Source organism: Oratosquilla oratoria, chromosome 5, assembly GCF_046742065.1.
Source record: "Oratosquilla oratoria isolate Oo_2021 chromosome 5, ASM4674206v1, whole genome shotgun sequence".
NCBI classification, from domain to species: domain Eukaryota; kingdom Metazoa; phylum Arthropoda; class Malacostraca; order Stomatopoda; family Squillidae; genus Oratosquilla; species Oratosquilla oratoria.
Window position 1 is genome coordinate 74,080,577 of NC_134781.1, and position 18,521 is coordinate 74,099,097.

The window sequence follows — 18,521 nt, forward strand, 5'->3', positions numbered from 1 at the left end:
TACGTATAGTATGGATGGCGTACATGTATAACTTCCAAGTTCTCCTTTCGTCCAAATACAGATGTCATTGAAAGTCATACAATGCTTGATTGCAGTTTAGGGGGTCCCTTAACCAGAACTTAAAGACTAGAGCGCTTATTCAGATATTAGGTTATTATCGGCTGAAAGAAACCTGCACAGCGAAGCTATAGCGATAATCCCATACCACACTCCTGGTCATATGGCCATTTCCCGAAGGTTGAGTGTGGTTTGAATTTTCCGCCAAAATCATCGGAAATTTAAAATTCCCGGCTCTGTGCAGGCATGCGCATTGTCGACCCCACCTCCCCCTCCCTATTCCCTCCCTTCTTACCCGGCTACCTCGAGCCGGACGTCGCGTCACTTAGCATCGCGGAACCAGACGAGTCGGTCACTCCACAACCCACCTTCTTTTCATGCCGGTAAGTCTGGTTCCTGCTCGTGCTCGTGTGTTCTCGTAGGGAGCCCTACCTGTTCTCCTGCAGTTTTTCCCCTTCGGTGTTGTGTCCAGACACCTTTGGGACACCCCTTCTATGATTATCATTATTCTATTTTCAGACCAAACGCTTGTGTGTGGAATCCGGCTGCACAGCCAGGATCTCGTCAGACGGCCACCACGACCTCTGCTCCCGCCATGCCCCTTGTTTCTCACAAGCTGGCTTTAACCCCCTAGCCTGCGTTGTGTGCAAAGCGCGGGTTGAGGAGATTCGTGCTGCTCCTCCCAAAACCCGTTCCAAGCTAGCCGCCCTCGAACTTCTTCGGGAGGCATGGCGCAGAGCTCGGAAATTGAAATCCGCTGACGACCCCCCCCCTGGTGTGGGCGGATCCGGCGTTAGGCGTGGAATTGGGCCTCGTTCGCCCTCGCCATCCGTCTCCCTATGTCTCCGAGACTTCCGTTGGTGGACAACCTGGGCCTCTCGGAGTACAAGGGGACGAGTCTGATGTTACGGAGTATGGTGTCCCCGAGCGTCCTCAGGCCTCTCGGCAGCCCCATACATCCGACCATCAAGGGTCCTTAAAACCCTTACGGCTTGCTTTGTCAAGCACCCCCACGAACTCGTCTTCCTCCCTAGTTCACTCACGTGAACCCGGCAGGAAATCTCGCTCGAAAAAGAGGTCTGCCTCACCGAGGTCCAGGACGCTCAGCTTGTCCCCACCCTCCACAGCCTCTCCCCCCAACTCACCCTCCCTTCCTCGCTCTCCTTTTCCTCGCCGTAAATCCCACAAGGGCAGGGAGCCGGGGGACGAAACGAGGGGAGAGGGAACTCTGGCTGCCCAAGTGGCTGCCCTCCTTCCGTCCCTGATAGGCCCCGTCCTTGAATCGGCCCTATCACATTATCCGGCCTTTCAGACCGCGCAAATCATAACGCACCCCTCTCCAGAGCAACCTCCTATTGAACCTACGGCTCTAGCCCCCCCTCCCACTCTCCCTCCTGGTCCTTCCCTCCGCCCCTCCGTGCCGGCGACAGGTATAGGACTAGAAGGCCCCTCTCAGGAGGAACCCCCCAATCAGACGTCCGTCGGGTTGGACGGGGTGGAGGACCACTACAGTTCTTCTTTACCTTATCCTCCTACCATGACGGACTCTTGAGTTCACCCCTTCTCATGGTGTGACCTTCCCCGGTCCTGGGAGTACTCGTTTGGAGAAGATCACAAGCTAGTGGCCTGGTCTCCCGACTACTCGCTACTGGAGGGCTGGAGGAGGAGAGATGACGTTATCCTAAAGTGGGCCAACGACGCGGAGGGGGCTAAGGTTCTATATAAGATTCGACCCCTCTCCGCCCCGGCCTCCACGCCCTCCAGGATTTCCACCTCTAACACTCTGGACGCATTAGGTGCTCTCCTGGAGAACCCTCGTTTAAACCCTGATGGGCATATGTTTGTCGACAGGTCGGGGGACTCACCGGCGGTAGCACTCTCCCCAAACGCCTGGTTCCCGCAGGAGAAAGGGGAGAAAGCCTTAGACATCCCTGCTCTCGAGCGGGCCCAAGACCAACCCAAGACGGTTCCTCCTCGACGGCATATCCCTTCATCATTCCCCGTCGTCCTGCCACCACCCTTCGCGCCGGAGGGCCTGCGCGATTGCTTGTGGCACTCGGGCAGGGACCCCGCCCTCCCCCAGCAACTTAGTGAACCGGAGGCTAAGTTGCTGACGACGGAGGCCTCGACCAGACAAGACCTTGCCTCTACCATCTCGACCGTCACGGCAATGGCGATGATGAGGAACTGGCTGACGACGCTCGCCACGAGCTTTGAGGACTTCCCGCGGGAAGAATTGAGGTGAGTGGGATATTTCAATCTATAGAGGGTCCAGACCTGTCCTGGCGAGAGACGCTCGGGTAGCGTCTTCACCCAGGACGGAGCCTCTTGACTAGCGCCCGAGGACGAGGTCGTTCGGAAACGACCTCGGCTTCGCATGTTATACGTTCTACAATTGAGCGATGTGACTTTATTACACCCTCCGGGGATCGGGATCCTTCTCGCCCTACTAATTTGATTCGCGTGTTTTCTGTATGCAGAGACACCCTGGCGGCACTCTCTACCGTGGCAGAGGGTACAGCCAACATGGCGTCATCAGCCCTACCCCCAGCAGCGAGGGCCTTCACCGCGGCTCGTCTGGCAGCTCGTCAGTCTGCAGCGCGGTCGGCCCCGGAGATAGCTCGCCGGGGCGTGGTGAGAGCAGCTCCCCTTTCCCGTGGTCTGTTCGACCAGGAAGCGACAGACCGCGTCTTCGCTACGGTCCCGACCGTCATCCAGATCCAACAACCCTCCCAACCGGAGATTCCAGGACTTCCTTCGGAGACACGCGATAGTGACCATCTCCGCTAGCACAGTTCTGGACTTCCTGTCTTGGCTAGCTGACACCACCAACAGGGCACCGGAAGGCCGACCCGGGCCATGCCCCCCACGCCCACAACATCAGAGGCCTCGCGGCATCGCTGGCGTTTCTCCGCACCCACTCTGTGGAACGGGTGCAGGACCTCGGGGGCTGGGCATCAGCAACTTCCTTCAGGACACGGTATCTCTACCACTCGATCACCCCTGTCCCATGTGTCGCCATGGGAACGGCTCCACCCCTCTTCGCAAGAGAAGGGGGGGCAAAGGGCGACCGAGGGGTAGGGGAAGGCCCAGGAACCGCTGAGCAAGATACAATATTCTACATAGAATTTATGCACTATGTGAATTGTACAATATTATTTTTATAAAAAATAAATAAATAAATGAATATATATATATATTGATATTGATATCGATATAAGTAAAAAAAAAAAAAAAAAAAACAGGTCGAAATGGACATGACTTCTCCTATTCAACTTAAGCTAATCTATAGTCATGATGGTCAAGAACTTTACCATGTTGAAATTAATTTCAACGCTCACTGTGACTCAGGTCGAAATGACCATGACTTTTCCTATTCAACTTGAGCTAATCTACAGTCATGATGGTCGAGAATTTTACCATGTTGAAATTAATTTCGACGCTCACCGTGACTCAGGTGGAAATGGACATGACTTTTCCTATTCAACTTGAGCTAATCTACAGTCATGATGGTCGAGAATTTTACCATGTTAAAATTGATTTCGACGCTCACTGTGACTTAGGTCGAAATGACCATGACTTTTCCTATTCAACTTAAGCTAATCTGTAGTCATGATGGTCAAGAATTTTACCATGTTAAACTAATTCAACGCCCACTGTGACTCAGGTCGACATGAACATGACTTTTTCTATTCAACTTAATTTAATCTACAGTCATGATGGTCGAGAATTTTACCATGTTAAAATTAATTTCGACGCTCACTGTGACTTAGGTCGAAATGACCATGACTTTTCCTATTCAACTTAAGCTAATCTGTAGTCATGATGGTCAAGAATTTTACCATGTTAAACTAATTCAACGCCCACTGTGACTCAGGTCAACATGAACATGACTTTTCCTATTCAACTTAATTTAATCTACAGTCATGATGGTCGAGAATTTTACCATGTTAAAATTGATTTCGACGCTCACTGTGACTTAGGTCGAAATGACCATGACTTTTCCTATTCAACTTAAGCTAATCTGTAGTCATGATGGTCAAGAATTTTACCATGTTAAACTAATTCAACGCCCACTGTGACTCAGGTCAACATGAACATGACTTTTTCTTATTCAACTTAATTTAATCTACAGTCATGATGGTCGAGAATTTTACCATGTTAAAATTAATTTCGACGCTCACTGTGACTTAGGTCGAAATGACCATGACTTTTCCTATTCAACTTAAGCTAATCTGTAGTCATGATGGTCAAGAATTTTACCATGTTAAACTAATTCAACGCCCACTGTGACTCAGGTCAACATGAACATGACTTTTCCTATTCAACTTAATTTAATCTACAGTCATGATGGTCGAGAATTTTACCATGTTAAAATTAATTTCGACGCTCACTGTGACTTAGGTCGAAATGACCATGACTTTTCCTATTCAACTTAAGCTAATCTGTAGTCATGATGGTCAAGAATTTTACCATGTTAAACTAATTCAACGCCCACTGTGACTCAGGTCAACATGAACATGACTTTTCCTATTCAACTTAATTTAATCTACAGTCATGATGGTCGAGAATTTTACCATGTTAAAATTAATTTCGACGCTCACTGTGACTTAGGTCGAAATGAACATGACTTTTCCTATTCAACTTAATTTAATCTACAGTCATGATGGTCCAGAATTTTACCATGTCAAAATTTCAACGCTCACTGTGACTCAGTGATGTCACGGTATGATGACGTCATTGTGATAAATTGACGTCACCATGTAGTCCTATGACGTCAATTTGTGTCCCTGTGACGTCACGAGACGATCCTATGGCGCCATGATCAATCCGGTGACGTCACAGTACAATCACATGATGTCACTAGGTATTAAACATATAGAAGTCCGCTTGTGGGTGACGAGACGTCACAAATTGCCATAGCACACTATTGGATGAAGACGCTCGCCACGGGCTTCGAGAACTTCCCGCGGGAAGACTTGGGGTGAGTTGGATACATACCGAGGGTCCAGGCCCGTCTTCGTGGGAGACGCTCAGGGAACGTCTTCACCCAGGACGAAGCCTCTTGACTAACGCCCACGGACGAGGTCGCTCGGAAACGAACTTGGCCTCGCATACTCCCTTTCGGTTTCTCGCTTACCCCGAGGATCTTCACGAAACTAGTGAGAGTGGTAGGCGTACGTTGGACGGAAGCAAGCGTCTCCACACTCATGTTCCTAGACGGCTAGTGGATGCATTTGCCCACCGGGGAGGGTGCATCGGCCGACATCTCAATGGCTCTGAGTGTGTTGGCGGACGTGGAGTTCGGGGTGGACTGGGACGGGTCTGCCCTTGCTCCCACACAGACTTTATTGGCTCGGGATTGAGTGGGACACAGTCAGCGTCCTTCGGGTGCTCCCCTGCGCCAAAAGAGCGTGCTTCTCTCACACGTCCTCCCTCCTTCGGTGGCGGGGGGGGGGGGGCCTCAACTTCGCGACCCCGGCCCTTCCACTGAGCCGCTTGGGGCGCCGACGGCTGGTACGGGAGGTCGACAGGAGCATACTGCTTCTCCCGCGTGACCTGCCCGGGCCGATACCCTCAGCACTCCACAGGTTGTTGCGTCCCTGGCTTCGGTCGGGGGCCCTACGCCGGTCGCTGGAGTTTCTCCGCACCCACTCTGTGGAGCGGGTGCGGGACCTAGGGACTGGACATCGACGACTCCCTTGGGGACACGGTGTCTCTACCACTCAGTCGCCCCTGTCCCATGTGTCGCCATGGAAACGGCTCCACCCCTCTCATCTCAAAAAAGTGGAGGGGGCAAAGGGCGACCGAGGAGTGGGGAGGGGCCAGGAACCGTTGAACAGGATACAAATTTCGTATAATTTACGCATTGTGTGAACAGTGCAATGTTGTGCATGTCACATTCTTCGGCGTGGGTACTTGACGTTTCTGTCTCCCCTCTACTGAGTGATAAAATGAATAAGTCTCCCATAGGAAAGACACACGTAATAACGGTTTGATTCAGGCTTCACCTCTCCTCCCACCTGTCCTCGTCTCATGCATAGCTTCGCTGTGCAGGTTTCTTTCAGCCGATAATATTTCTTTGTCGCGGCTCGTGCCGCTTAAATTCTTCTTATCGGCTTAAGAAACCTGCACAGATTTAGGGTCCCTCCCTCCTCCCACAGGCGAAGCCTTCATTTCTCATTGAAGTGACGCGACGTCCGGCTCGAGCTAGCCGGGTAAGAAGGGAGGGAATAGGGAGGGGGAGGTGGGGTCGACAATGCGCATGCCTGCACAGAGCCGGGAATTTTAAATTTCCGATGATTTTGGCGGAAAATTCAAACCACACTCAACCTTCGGGAAATGGCCATATGACCAGGAGTGTGGTATGGGATTATCGCTATAGCTTCGCTGTGCAGGTTTCTTAAGCCGATAAGAAGAATTTAAGCGGCACGAGCCGCGACAAAGAAATATTTTGGGACCCCTAGCGGTGGGGCGAGGGACTGTGTTGGGTCGGGGTGGACGTCATTTAGAGTGGGAGATTAGTAAAGGTGTAGGTTAGAACCCGCGACACGGCCGACTATGCCACATTAAAAAAGCAGAAGGCTTGTCCTAAAGAGTTAAGAACATAGTCCATCAGTTTCTCGTATATAGGGACACGCCTCTTTAATTCAGCCCCATTAGAGATAAGAATGACTGGCATCACATTAGGTAGCTTCAAAAACCAGCTGGATAAATGGCTGACCAGCCCCCTACCCCAGGACACATCGAATACATCGCTAACATTCCAATCACCAATGCGGATTTAGGAGACGTGGAGCTGCCTGGAGACAGTGGACGCCCACGTCAGCTGCGAAATTCTACAAAACAAAGTAGCACGGCGGAAGTGAGGGGCGGAAATGTTGGTGGTCATGTCAAGGTTCAGCGGACGGATGCCTGGCAAACTCTTGCCCATATTTGCGATAGTCGCACTCGTCAGTCAGCAGAAGCGACCCTTGTTCGTGCCTGTTGGCCGAAACACCCATTGTCACTTGCAGGTACCCGTCGCTGGAGCACCGACGCAAGAGACACGGACACGCAGGTACCCTCTCGGACAGTTGTTTGTCGTTTCGTGCTGATTTACAGAACCCCGTTTTCTCTCACACCTGGCGAAATTACTTGCCAGTCTTTCCCTGAAGAAACCCCTTTCTGTAATATTACCGCTAAGTAGACATCGGGTCAGCCATCGACGTCGGGCTTTTGTCCACCTGCAGTCGACCTCTCGTTTCGACCACCCACCGATCGAGTACCGCCAGTTGTTTCGCGCATCCGCCTCTTGCTTCGCTCGAGCCCTCTTTTCGTGCTCCACGTTCACGCGCTGTGTAGACGCGCATCTTATCAACGCAGCCATATCTCGGAAACGCGGAGCTACTTGTGAGCCTTGTGAAGCCACATCTCGCTTCTCTAATCCAACTTCTGCTACTGGCAGCCACCTTCCGAATCGCGCGCACACTTTTTGTGCTGTCCACCCTGCTCTCGCTTTGAGCAGTCAACTTTTACACCTTGTAGTTGTCTGTCCTTCTTGCAGCCAGCTCTCTCACCGCACAACCATCTGTCTAGTTTCGCTGCCACTTACAGACTCTCTCAGCCCAGTTTCGTTTTGGGCAGATCTGTGGACCACTATATGGCCAATGACTTCGAGCCGGAAGATGAACTGCTACTCTGGTTTCAGAAAATCGCACAATCACGCGCACAATTATAAACATACATAGTCATACACACATGTTATGCCTTAAAATATGCATTCAATACTTAGAAATAGATGTACACACGACAGATAAACATGTGCGTACACACAAACATCTTCGCTTGCCACCACGCGGTCTCTATAAATAGCAACCTATCATTGATTGACACAAAATCTATATTTACGTAACGCAGTAATTAATAACATTCACATTCATACGGACACATGATTAAATGTAAAATACATTTTACATGTAGTTTAAATGAAATAAGACTATATAAGAATATATGTACAAATAAATTTATATAATTGTAATAGCTCGTATATATATGGCATCTGAGATGACACCAAGCATACGCTTGGGACGCCAGTACTGTTCGGTAGTCCCAAGAATGCAGGGCGGTGCAGAAAAACTGATTAAACATGTTGCCTTCAAGAGACCGTAGATTATAATTTTCTATCAATGTTGTAGTCAAACATTTATGACTACAACATATATAATATATAAACACATACATGGTTCCAAGGTTGTCATAACCGGGAGTGGTAGTAGGGATAAGCTCCCACTGTCTATGAAATGCTTCCATGGCATGCGTATCAAACATCTGAAAATCAAGTCCTTCTGGCCTGCTCGCACGACTTAGATGTACATTAAGCCCGGCTAACTGCTTCTACTGACAGGAGGAGGGGCTGAGGGCGGTCACTGTCGCCACTAGCTGCTTCGGATAGATAGAGCTCGTCCACCTGGGGAGGCAACCCGTATAGGAGGACAACTGACCACGAACCTCAGCTACCTTATGCCAGACCCGCTCACGGGAAAAGCTTCTGGGGTAAACCCCGAGGAAAATCCGTGGATGGAGACCCGAAAGCACAAACTTTATATTGTCAGTGTATCACTTTTAACTCTATAGACTGATTGTTGTTATTTATTTTACACACGTGCACATACACACACGCTACCACAGCACACGCACAACCAAAACACACACACGCAACCACAACACACGCTACCACAACACAACACACGCTACCACAACACAACACACACACACACACACACACACACACACACACACACACACACACACACACACACACACACACACACTCATGGCGCTGTGGTACACCTCTCATGGCGCTGTGGTTAGAGCTCTGGCCTGCCACTACGGAGGTCCGGGTTCGACCCTCGCCCGGGGCTGAAATAATATCAGTATCGCAGCGCTGAGGGGTGTTACTCCAACTCTCGTGGGCGGGGAGTTGGGGGTGTGTGTGTGTGCAAGGTCATAGTGTAACGTAATATTAGATATTACGTCATATGTGTAATTATGTTATAGAATTGTGTTCCTTTGTATTACATAACTATGTTCATATTTCTTGTCTATGTATGTATTGTAACAATGTTAAGCAGTAACGCCCGTCCATTATATGTAATCTCGCCTACGTGCGGAGAGAGGTGCGCACTCTTGTAGAACAAACAGACAAGCGAAATCCTGAATAGTTCGGAGCGCACAGATTTGACAGTTACTAAATAAATAGATTGTTCAAGCAAGTCGAGGGTCCTAAAACTACCCATGTTGACGTGTTAACTTACCCTCCTCCTCACCCGCACCCTTAACCGGAAGTATCCGGCTTCCGGTCCAATGGTATATAAGCGGTGGAACTCGCTGACTCCTTGTCATATTCCCACATATTGATCTCTTGATAAAAACTAGAAAGTTTAGATTCATGAGACGATTGGTGTGAAGTGATCACCCTTTTTGCCTACATTACGTGTCTGATATACATTGCATTACTTTACTTATATTTGTACTTATTACTTATTCTGATGCATGTTCCTGATCTCTTTGTACTTAGATAGTACCATATTGTATACTTATCTTGTTTCTTATTTGAACGATAATTTCCATAATCATGTAACGGTCCCATTGACCCTACTGCCCATTCTCTTTTGTGTTGATTGCCTGTAAATATTTTCCATTAATAATTTCGTTTACTAGTTTTATCGCTAGTTTAATATTCCTTTCCTGGAATCTTCTTTGTTACCTTTACTTCTAGTCTTACGAATTATCTAGGCCCTGACCAGATAGTTCAGTCCTACAGTGGCTTCTAGAAGTGCGCTGGTTCTTAAGCACTTAGACGTTATACGTAACGTCTCTTCACATACCAGCAGCCCGTAACAAAGTGGCGAACCTTGCCAAGGATATTGGATCAGGTATTTAACACATTCTTATAGAGATGGATGATATAGTTCAAGAATTTGTTCAAAATCCCAAGGTAAGTTTCCTAAAGAAACAAACTAAAGACACTTTGATAGAAATAGGCAAGCACTTTGGAGTAGACATTGATACAAGTTTACGAAAGAAAAAAATACTTCAGGAACTTGTTGAAAATCTGATCGAAGATGAGATATTATCTCCAGAAGAGATTACAGCTATACAAATTCCTTCAAATAGGTTAGAAATGGAGGCACGACTAACCGAACTTAAGATTAAGGAGATTGAATTAAAGGTCAGGAGAGTAGATTTTGAGGAGGAAGCTAAATTGAAACAAATGCAAATTGAGGCAGAATTTAAAGCTAAAGAGGAGGAAACTAAACTGAAACAAATGCAAATTGAGGCAGAATTTAAAGCTAAAGAGGAGGAAACTAAACTGAAACAAATGCAAATTGAGGCAGAATTTAAAGCTAAAGAGGAGGAAACTAAACTGAAACAAATGCAAATTGAGGCGGAATTTAGAGCTAGAGAAGAGGAAGCTAAAGCGAAACAAGTAGCTAAAGAGGAGGAAACTAAACTGAAACAAATGCAAATTGAGGCAGAATTTAAAGCTAGAGAAGACGAAACTAAAGTCAAATTGGCAGAGTTAGAATTAAAGAAGGCAGAAGTAGAAGCTAGGATTGTTGATAGACAACCCGTAGTTCAGGAAGGTCGTATAGATATTTCCAAGTATGTTAAACTTTTACCCATATTTTCAGAGGGAGAGCCAGAAATTTTCTTTCTTCAGTGGGAAAAATTGGCGCAACAGTTACAAATCCCTAAAGAAAATTGGCCATTAATCATTCAAACACAATTTAAGGGTAAGGCTCAGCAAATTTATACTTCTCTTTCAGAAGCAGAAAGCGAGTATGATAATATGAAAGCTTGTATTTTAAAAGCTTATGAACTAATACCAGAGGCCTATAGACAGAAATTCCGTAATTATAGGAAGACACCTCAGTTAACATACGTAGAATATGCGGCTCAACAAGAGAGGTTATTCAATAGGTGGTGTTTGGCTAGTGAAACGGACACCTTAGATAGACTTAAACAGTTGATTTTATTGGAGCAGTTTAAGAATACCTTAGAGACAGATCTTAGGATTTTTATAGATGATCATGTTCCCGAAACTTTAACTAAAGCTGCTGTATTGGCTGATGAGTTCACACTAAATCATAAACCTAAGTCAAGACAAATGGAATCCCAAAAGTCAAAGTCATATATTCCAGATTCAACAAAATACTCTGATCCTTGGTCCCCAAAGAAACGCTTTGAAAATCAGTCTAGCCCATCACATTTCAGTTACAGGTCTGATTTCAATCAATATCCTCCAAACCAACCTTGGCAAAGAATGGAAAGGTTTAAGACTAATCCCCCTGTAACTTGTTCATATTGTAAACAGGTTGGCCATCACATTTCTAATTGCAGAAAGAGACTGACACCCTCATTCTCGAATAAGACACCAACTCTTGTAAGTAATATAAAATCAGACGATTCAAAATCCTCTATTCAGGATACACTACCAAAGAAGCCGGTATTGTCAAGTAATGTAGAACCCCCCTCATCAAATCATGATCCTTGTTTCAAACCATTTGTATCTTCAGTAACTATATCTCATAGTAGTAGTTCACAACAATATCCTATTTCCATACTCCGAGACACAGGAGCAAAGCAAAGTCTGATTTTAAATTCTGTCTTGCAGAATCTGGGTGAGTCATATACAGGTTATGATATATTGATAGAAGGAGTTGGAGGAATTGTAAAATGTCCATTACATAATGTTTTCTTGCGGTCTGATTTAACAACCGGAATGGTTAAAGTAGCAGTAGTAGACTCTCTTCCCATAGTAGGAATATCCTTATTGTTGGCCAATGACATCGCTGGAAGCAAAGTCATTTCTCCCTTAATAACAAATAACCCTAAGACCTCAGTAGAACCTTCAGATAACTTACAGTTGTTTCCCGCTTGTGCTGTAACCAGATCTCAGTACAAGAAATCTGAAGAGGAGACCTATAATTTTAGAATCCCTATTCTCCCAAACTGACCCATCTTCTTCTTCACCAGTTTCTCTATCTAGAGCAGAATTAATCAAAGAACAGAAGTCAGATCCTTCTCTTAAAAATTTGTACGAGATTGTTTCTTCTCCAGAAGAAGTTGAAAATATGTCACGAGGTTTCTATATAGAAAACGGAGTCCTAATGCGAAAATGGAGAGCATCCACCGCAACCGCTGACCAGCCATGGCAAGTAAGGAATCAAATAGTCCTCCCTCTTGGTTTCAGGAATAATGTTCTAAGATTGGCTCATGATACTCCCTTAGCAGGTCACTTAGGGGTAAGAAAGACCTTGTTCAACATAACCCAACATTTCCATTGGCCCACGGTTGTCAAAGATGTTGCCCAATATTGTAAAACATGTCATACATGTCAACTTGTAGGTAAGCCCAACCAGAAAATTGTAGAAGCTCCACTCCATCCCATTCCTGTAATGGAAGAGCCATTTAAAAAAGTTCTTATTGATTGTGTAGGACCTTTACCTCCTTCAAGTAAAGGAAATCAGTACATTCTCACAATCATGTGTATGAGCACTCGTTTTCCAGAAGCCATTCCTTTGAAAAATATTAAAGCTCAAAACATAATCAGAGAAATGTTGAAATATTTCACTATGGTAGGATTTCCTAAGAACATTCAAAGTGATCAAGGAAGTAATTTTCTTTCCAACAAGTTTAGAGAAACTCTTGTAACACTAGGTATAAATCATGTAACTTCCTCCGCCTATCATCCTCAATCACAAGGTGCTCTAGAGCGCTTTCACCAAACGCTCAAGACAATGTTAAGAATCTTCTGTGCTGAGAACACTCGAAATTGGGAAGACGGACTCCCCTTTTTGTTGTTCGCCACCCGAACAACAATTCAAGAAAGCCTTGGATTCAGCCCGTCAGAATTAGTCTTCGGTCATGAAGTCCGTGGCCCCCTAAAGATACTTCATGAACAATGGATGAAAGAAGAACCACCAGTTCCTTCTTTGAAATACGTGTCCCAGGTCACCGAGAAGTTGTTAGAAGCTTGGAAGTTGGCAAGAGAGAACTTGACGAATGCTCAACGAGTAATGAAAGGTCGGTATGATAAAAATTCTAAACTTAGAACTTTCTCTCCAGGAGATCAAGTGTTACTTTATCTTCCCATACCAGGAGATCCATTGCAGGCTAAATACAAAGGACCCTATGAAGTCTTGTCCAGAGCCAGTGATCTCAACTACATAATCAAAACTCCAGACAGAAGAAAGAGTTCCCGTCTCTGTCACATAAATACCTTAAAACCTTATCATTCCCGAGATCCAATTCCAGCTTGCAGCTCTACCACAATAGAATCCGAAGAGCCTCCTGATAACCTGCCTAATCCTCCTGAGATTCCCTTGGAAAACTCTCAGATACTACAAAATCTTCAGATAAAAGTAGGACACTTATCTGAGAAACAAGGTTAAAGACATTCTTTTCCTCTTAAGAAGTTTTCCAAAATTATTTCTAGATTCCCCAAGATTCACTTCTTTGATAGAACACGAAATAATTCTAGACTCGCCAAGGGCTATCAAACAAGCCCCTTATAGAGTCAATCCAAAAAAGAAGGAGTTCATAAAAGCAGAAATAAACACTCTGCTTCAACAGGGAATAATTGAACCCTCCAGTAGTCCTTGGGCATCTCCTTGCATTCTTGTCCCTAAATCTGACAATTCTTATCGCCTGTGCATTGACTACAGGAAAATCAATGCCCATACTAAGGCCGATGCTTTTCCTATCCCTAGGATAGATGATATCATAGACAGTCTAGGAACTGCCAAGTATGTATCCAAGTTGGATATGTTAAGGGGATACTATCAAATCCCTGTACACCCTCGCTCAAGAGAAGTTACCGCTTTCATTACGGAAGAGGGATTGTTCCAATTCAGAGCAATGCCATTTGGGCTTAAAAATGCCCCTGCCACTTACCAAAGAATGATAAGTAATCTTGTTGCAGGATTGCCAGGAGTAAAAACTTATCTAGATGATGTGATAATATTTAGTCAGTCTTGGACAGAACACATTGAACACCTAAATAATTTCTTTTATAGAGCAGACCAAGCAAACCTTACCATCAATTTGTCCAAATGTGATTTCGGACATACACAGGTCCCCTATTTGGGATTTAAAGTTGGAAATTCCCAAGTGTTTCCAATAGACGCCAAGATAAAAGCCATCAATGATGTACCAACACCCACTAATCGTAGAGAGGTACGTCGATTCCTCGGAATGAGTGGCTATTATCGCCGTTTTTGTCCAAATTTTTCAGATGTAGCAGAACCATTGACTGACCTGTTGAGAAAAGACCACGACTTCGTGTGGACACCTACCTGTGAGACGGCCTTCAAAAACCTGAAGTCCCTTCTCACTAACGCACCAGTTCTAAGGGCACCCGATTTCCAACGACCCTTTCTTCTGCAAGTCGACGCCAGCGACACCGGTATCGGTGCCGCCCTCTTGCAAGAACACAATGAAGTTCTTCACGCTATCGCCTACTACAGCAAGAAGCTGTCCCCTGCGCAGAAGAACTACTCAACAATTGAGAAGGAAACGCTCGCTTTGGTCCAGGCCCTTATCCACTTCGAAGTCTACCTGGGTTCCTCAACTACCATTCAAGTATATTCGGATCACAACCCCTTAAAGTTCCTACAGACTATGAAAAACAAGAATCCGAGACTTACACGTTGGAGTTTATTTCTCCAACCCTTTAATCTAACAATTCATCATATAAAAGGCGTCTTTAATGTTTTAGCCGACGTCCTTTCTAGAACATAGCTTTTCAACAGAAAGTGAAAAGCTTTCCCAAACGGTGGAGGTGTAACGTAATATTAGATATTACGTCATATGTGTAATTATGTTATAGAATTGTGTTCCTTTGTATTACATAACTATGTTCATATTTCTTGTCTATGTATGTATTGTAACAATGTTAAGCAGTAACGCCCGTCCATTATATGTAATCTCGCCTACGTGCGGAGAGAGGTGCGCACTCTTGTAGAACAAACAGACAAGCGAAATCCTGAATAGTTCGGAGCGCACAGATTTGACAGTTACTAAATAAATAGATTGTTCAAGCAAGTCGAGGGTCCTAAAACTACCCATGTTGACGTGTTAACTTACCCTCCTCCTCACCCGCACCCTTAACCGGAAGTATCCGGCTTCCGGTCCAATGGTATATAAGCGGTGGAACTCGCTGACTCCTTGTCATATTCCCACATATTGATCTCTTGATAAAAACTAGAAAGTTTAGATTCATGAGACGATTGGTGTGAAGTGATCACCCTTTTTGCCTACATTACGTGTCTGATATACATTGCATTACTTTACTTATATTTGTACTTATTACTTATTCTGATGCATGTTCCTGATCTCTTTGTACTTAGATAGTACCATATTGTATACTTATCTTGTTTCTTATTTGAACGATAATTTCCATAATCATGTAACGGTCCCATTGACCCTACTGCCCATTCTCTTTTGTGTTGATTGCCTGTAAATATTTTCCATTAATAATTTCGTTTACTAGTTTTATCGCTAGTTTAATATTCCTTTCCTGGAATCTTCTTTGTTACCTTTACTTCTAGTCTTACGAATTATCTAGGCCCTGACCAGATAGTTCAGTCCTACAGTGGCTTCTAGAAGTGCGCTGGTTCTTAAGCACTTAGACGTTATACGTAACGTCTCTTCACATACCAGCAGCCCGTAACAATAGCATTACCCATAGATCGGACCTACGAGCTCTGAGCTCTCTTCCAGGAGGGAAATAGCTGTCGATCACGAGTCCAACACGTGATCCAAAGACCAAGTGAATACACACACACACACACACACACACATGCAACCACAACACACGCACACGTGCAACCACAACACACACGCGCAATTACAACACACACGCGCAATTACAACACACACGTACAGCCACAACACGCACACACACACACACACACACACACGCACACGCAACCACAACACGCGTAATGACAGCACACGCGCAACCACAATGCACACGCAACCACAACACACACACACACGCAACCACAACACACACACGCAACCTCAACACACACACACACACGCGCAACCACAACACACACACGCACACACACACACACACACGCAACCACAACAGACACACACACACACGCAACCACAACACACACACATATGATTACAAAGGATTACAAAGGCGGAACATGCCGACAGGAGACCTTTTGGTCCATATCTAGGTCGGATGCGAAAAAAATCACAATAATAATAAAACAATAAATAAACACACACACACACACACACACACACACACACACACACACACACGCAACCACAACACACACACACACACGCAACCACAACACACACACGCAACCACAACACACACACGCAACCACAACACACACACGCAACCACAACACACACACGCAACCACAACACACACACGCAACCACAACACACACACGCATCCACAACACACACACGCATCCACAACACGCACGCAACTACAACACACGCGCAACCACAACACACACGCACAACCACAACACACACACCACAAAACACACGCAACCACAACACACATACACTACAAAACACAGGTAACCACAACACAGACACACACACACACACAACCACAACACACACACAACCACAACACACACACAACCACAACACACACACACACACACACACAACCACAACACACACACAACCACAACACACACACACACACACACACACACTTTCTAGTTTACTACATTTACGTAAATCCACGCGCGCGCGTTAGTCGAGCTTGTACTGCGCTCCACTTGTAATTCATTGATCCGATTTAGATTCCCAACCAGTGCTGAAAGTTTCAACGTCGCTTCATTGTGAGCCGGCACTTGAACTCTGGTGGGCAAGGAGTTGGGGTGCGTGCATGTAAGTGGAGGAGATACAGTTGAAATTCGGTCAAGAGGCCGAGTGTCAACCCTTTAGGGCTACACCTACAGATGGGGGTGAGGTAGTTGACAGAATTTGAAAAAGCCAGACATGAAGGGATGACCTCTTCTGACGTCTATGTTGCAGACGCCTGGCGTTGGTCCCTGCTACTTCTCTCTCTCTCTCTCTCTCTCTCTCTCTCTCTCTCTCTCTCTCTCTCTCTCTCTCTCTCTCTCTCTCTCTCTCTCTCTCTCTCTCTCCCCCTCTCTCCCCCTCCCTCCCTCCCTCCCTCCCCAAAAGCCATCCGATGCGGAAGGGGGTTAGCATCCTCTGCTCTTTTCTTTTAGCCTCCTGGATGCCCCCGTGCCTCGCTGTTTCCTCTTTCTCGACTAGGAGTCAAGTTTTTGAATAGAAATGTAATATTTCATAGTGAATGCAATTTGTTGTCTACCGGGAAGCCGGGGCTCAATAATTTCAGTCAACAGATCTAAATTCGCAAGAATTATGTGTCACTTCTCAAAGTTAGGATAGTCAAAGTTGAATTTGAGTTTAAATTTGAGATTCTGGAAATGTATATCCAAGGACATGTATAAATATTAATGTTCAATTTAATGTCATCGTGGATGTTCTTGATGTTGTAAGCCTCATTGATAGTGACGGTGTCACTGTTAATCACGGGGTTAATGTTAAAAGCTAAAATTAATGTTAATTTTATCGTTGAAGTTACTGATATTGGCAATCTCATTGATAATGTCGGTGTTTATCACGACGTTAATGTGAACGTCAAAATTAACATTAATGTTAATGCATGAACGCCAGCGCCAGTGACACTTTTTATACTAGTCTTGGTTTTCATTTCTATTTCAATTTTAGTTTTATCTTCTAGTGTTAATGTCAGTGTTAGTTTTAATGCTAATTTTAATTTAATTTCACTCATAAGCTTGATATATATGTTCTTTATTTTAACCGTATCAGTTTTCAGTTTTATTTCTGGGGTAAAGCAAGTCCCGCCCCCTTTTTTTCTCTGACCAATCACTATCGCTTTTGAACAACGCTTACTGGGTGAAGAGCGTCTGCGTCGGTTGCGAGGAGGTTGCGACTGGCTAAGAAGTAAAAGGGGCGTGGCTCCTTCCGCCTGTGATAACGGTGGTGGTACGGCAGCAGGAATAGTGTGCCTGCTGCAGCGTTGTGGCACAAACGCTTAAAACAATGATAAAGCGTTTTCTGTCTTCGAACTGCTCTGTCAACACTGTCACTGGCCTCTTCCCGATAGCTGCCTTGTCAGCAGTATCAGGGAAGATTTGTGAAGAGGGAAGTAAAGGTGGAAGGCAAGAAGTACTGAAAGGATGCAAAAGAGGTACGGATCAACGGGGAGGGGCAAAATGAAGAGAAAAAGAGGAAAAAGACGATGAAAGAAAAAGCATAGGGGATAAAGAAAATGTAAAAGATATACATATATATATATATATATATATATATATATATATATGTATGTATATTATATATGTATGTATATATGTATATATATATGTATATAT

The 18,521-nt window shown here is 45.3% G+C and overlaps 1 protein-coding gene across 2 annotated transcripts; it reads left to right on the plus strand.

Moving 5' to 3' along the window:
• Positions 1-391: 391 nt before the first annotated feature.
• LOC143025269 (uncharacterized) lies at positions 392-2,346 on the plus strand. 2 transcript variants are annotated; one of them, XM_076184734.1, is made up of 2 exons: positions 392-440; positions 577-2,346. In XM_076184734.1, exon 2 carries the CDS (start codon positions 1,895-1,897, stop codon positions 2,300-2,302), a length of 408 nt encoding a protein of 135 aa, XP_076040849.1. In that variant the 5' UTR covers positions 392-440; positions 577-1,894; the 3' UTR covers positions 2,303-2,346. The 2 variants fall into 2 exon arrangements, with proteins under 2 accessions (XP_076040849.1, XP_076040850.1); XM_076184735.1 differs by having other exon boundaries at positions 398-440.
• Positions 2,347-18,521: the final 16,175 nt, after the last annotated feature.

What these genes read in the sequence shown, in the direction of transcription:
- LOC143025269 (XM_076184734.1), top strand. Translation starts at nt 1,895, where the DNA reads ATGTTTGTCGACAGGTCGGGGGACTCACCGGCGGTAGCACTCTCCCCA.